The sequence below is a fragment of the Ochotona curzoniae genome, unplaced genomic scaffold (genome assembly GCF_017591425.1).
Source record: "Ochotona curzoniae isolate NIBS_2020 unplaced genomic scaffold, NIBS_Ocur_1.0 contig_883, whole genome shotgun sequence".
Taxonomy (NCBI): Eukaryota; Metazoa; Chordata; class Mammalia; order Lagomorpha; family Ochotonidae; genus Ochotona; species Ochotona curzoniae.
In genome coordinates this window covers 42,699,889-42,702,102 of record NW_024466599.1, presented here as the reverse complement: position 1 = coordinate 42,702,102, position 2,214 = coordinate 42,699,889, and the positions used below count along the sequence as shown (strand labels likewise).

General features: G+C 44.0%; 1 protein-coding gene across 2 annotated transcripts; it reads left to right on the top strand.

Moving 5' to 3' along the window:
• The first annotated feature begins 447 nt into the window (after positions 1–447).
• LOC121165328 (60S ribosomal protein L29-like) lies at positions 448–1,123 on the top strand. Of its 2 annotated transcripts, XM_040994039.1 has the most exons (2): positions 448–851; positions 912–1,123. In XM_040994039.1, the coding sequence occupies exons 1-2, from the start codon at positions 474–476 to the stop codon at positions 1,014–1,016; spliced, it is 483 nt and encodes a 160-aa protein (XP_040849973.1). In that variant the 5' UTR covers positions 448–473; the 3' UTR covers positions 1,017–1,123. The 2 variants fall into 2 exon arrangements, with proteins under 2 accessions (XP_040849973.1, XP_040849972.1); XM_040994038.1 differs by having other exon boundaries at positions 448–1,123.
• Positions 1,124–2,214: the final 1,091 nt, after the last annotated feature.

Below are 2,214 nucleotides of genomic sequence, written 5' to 3'. Positions count from 1 at the left end.
AAGTGGCTGAGGGGTTCCAGAAGAGGTTGATGGAAAATACAGGACTGAGATGAGCCTTGGCAGCTAAGGGTGGTTTACTTGGGGAAGAATATCACATTCTGGCAAGAGTAAGTGTGAGTGAGCAGCAAAATGGGAACAGAATAACAGCTGATTGGAAAGCAAGCAGCAGGTTGGAGGGAGGATGCACAAGAGGCTGTCCAGATAAGGTCATCATTTTTCAAAAGTTTAGTCTGTTTGGGCTGTTATTATAGAATACTATTGGCTAAATGGTTTAGCAACAACATAAACAATATTTCTCACAGTTCTAGAAACTGAATATTCCAAGATAAAAGTACCACCAGATTGAATGCCTAGTTACACACACCTTGTTCTTACATAGCAGAAGAGGTAAGGGAGCTTTTTCAGACCTCTTGTATAAGGAAGGGTTCAAATCCTATTTGTAGGTTTTGGCAGCTGCGGGTTTCGGGGTAGACATGGCCAAGTCCAAGAACCACACCACACACAACCAGTCCCGAAAGTGGCCCAGAAATGGCATTAAAAAGCCCCGATCACAGAGATACAAATCTCTTAAAGAGGTGGACCCCAAGTTCCTGAGGAACATGCACTTTGCCAAGAAGCACAACAAGAAGGGCCTGAAGAAGATGCAGGCCAACAATGCCAAGGCCATGAGTGCACGGGCCGAGGCCATCAAGGCCATCATCAAACCCAAGCACGTGAAGCCCACCATCCCCAAGGGAGTCAGCCGTAAATCCGATCGACTTGCCTACATCACCCACCCCAAGCTCGGGAAGCGTGCTCGTGCCTGCATGGCCAACGGTGTCAGGCTGGCCCAGGCAAAGGCCAAGGCAAAGGCTAAGACCGAGCCTCAGATCAAGGGCAAGGTCAAAACTCAGGTCAAGGCTGAAGCCAAGGCTCAGCTCAAGGGCAAGGCCAAGCCCAAAGCCCTAGCACCTGCAGCAGCCGCTCCAGCTCAGCCATCTCCCAAAGGTACCCAGCCACCCACAAAGGCTCAGTAGTGACAGCCTCTGCTGGCCACTGGAGGGACAGAAGGACTGGTGTGACCCCTAGGCTGCTGTCCTCCTGTGCTGTTTGTACAAATAAACCTGAGACAGGAAAAAAAAAATCCTATTTGTAATGCTCCACCTCAAAGCCTAATCACATCCCAAAGGTCACACCACCAAACACCATTACATTGGGTATTGGCATTTAGAAATTAACATATGAGTGGTGTGGGTATCAAAAACATTCAGTCTAGGGCAGTGTAGTCAGAAGCTTACTAACTTCTTGGCTTCCCACTCAGTAAGTCAGTACCCTGAAAGACATATTTGTTTCTCTGAATTTGTTTACTTGGCTGTTTTTAGCTCCACATGAGATTCAGAAACTGGGTGATTGTGTTCCTAACTGCTAGGTATGATTTCGTCTAAGAAAGATTCCCTTCAGAGGCTGGTACATAGTCTGGTGGGTCTCTAAATGTAATAATCAATAACCCTGCTACTGAATAATCAGTACAGTCTTAATTTCTATAAGAGCTCAGACAGAGCAGTGTTCAAGAAGAGCAAAAGCCCAGTCTGTTACCAGCTTGCAATCACTAATACATCTGCAAGCTTGACATAGGATTGGTATGACACCGACCTCATTACATTGTTTCTACCAGCCTACTTTCCCAACAGCGACAACTTTTGGATCTAAGGCTCTTCCCACCATGTTAACTCTGAGTCATTTGTAGAGTGAAAGTTAACCAAGGTTAACTTGTCAATATATGTATATAATCAATTTATATGCATATAAAACACATCATTCAGTGCCACATAGTAGGAGTTCAGTAAATCATAGCTATTGTGTTCTCATTGTTCAGTCCATAGTTACAAATTTACTTAATCACTGAAGTTTATTTGCTGTCCCCAAAGTCAGCACTTGTTGTGCTTTCATGGTCTTTCACACATGTGTCAACAATGGTTAAAATTGTGAGTTTTCCTATCCATACTCCTAGCTGAGATGAAAAAAAAAGCAGTGGTTCTCTGTCTTGCCATTTTTGTGGTCCATTTTCATGTGTGTGTGTGTATGCGTGTGTGTGTGCTTTCTTGATGATTTTTTTTTTGCTTAAAATTCCCCTTAAATACATTGCTAAAATGTTAGATAGTGCCCTTAAGTGCAAAAAGTGCCCTACAGAGAAAATGTTTGATAAGCTTTGTTCAGGTGTGAGTTATAGTGCTA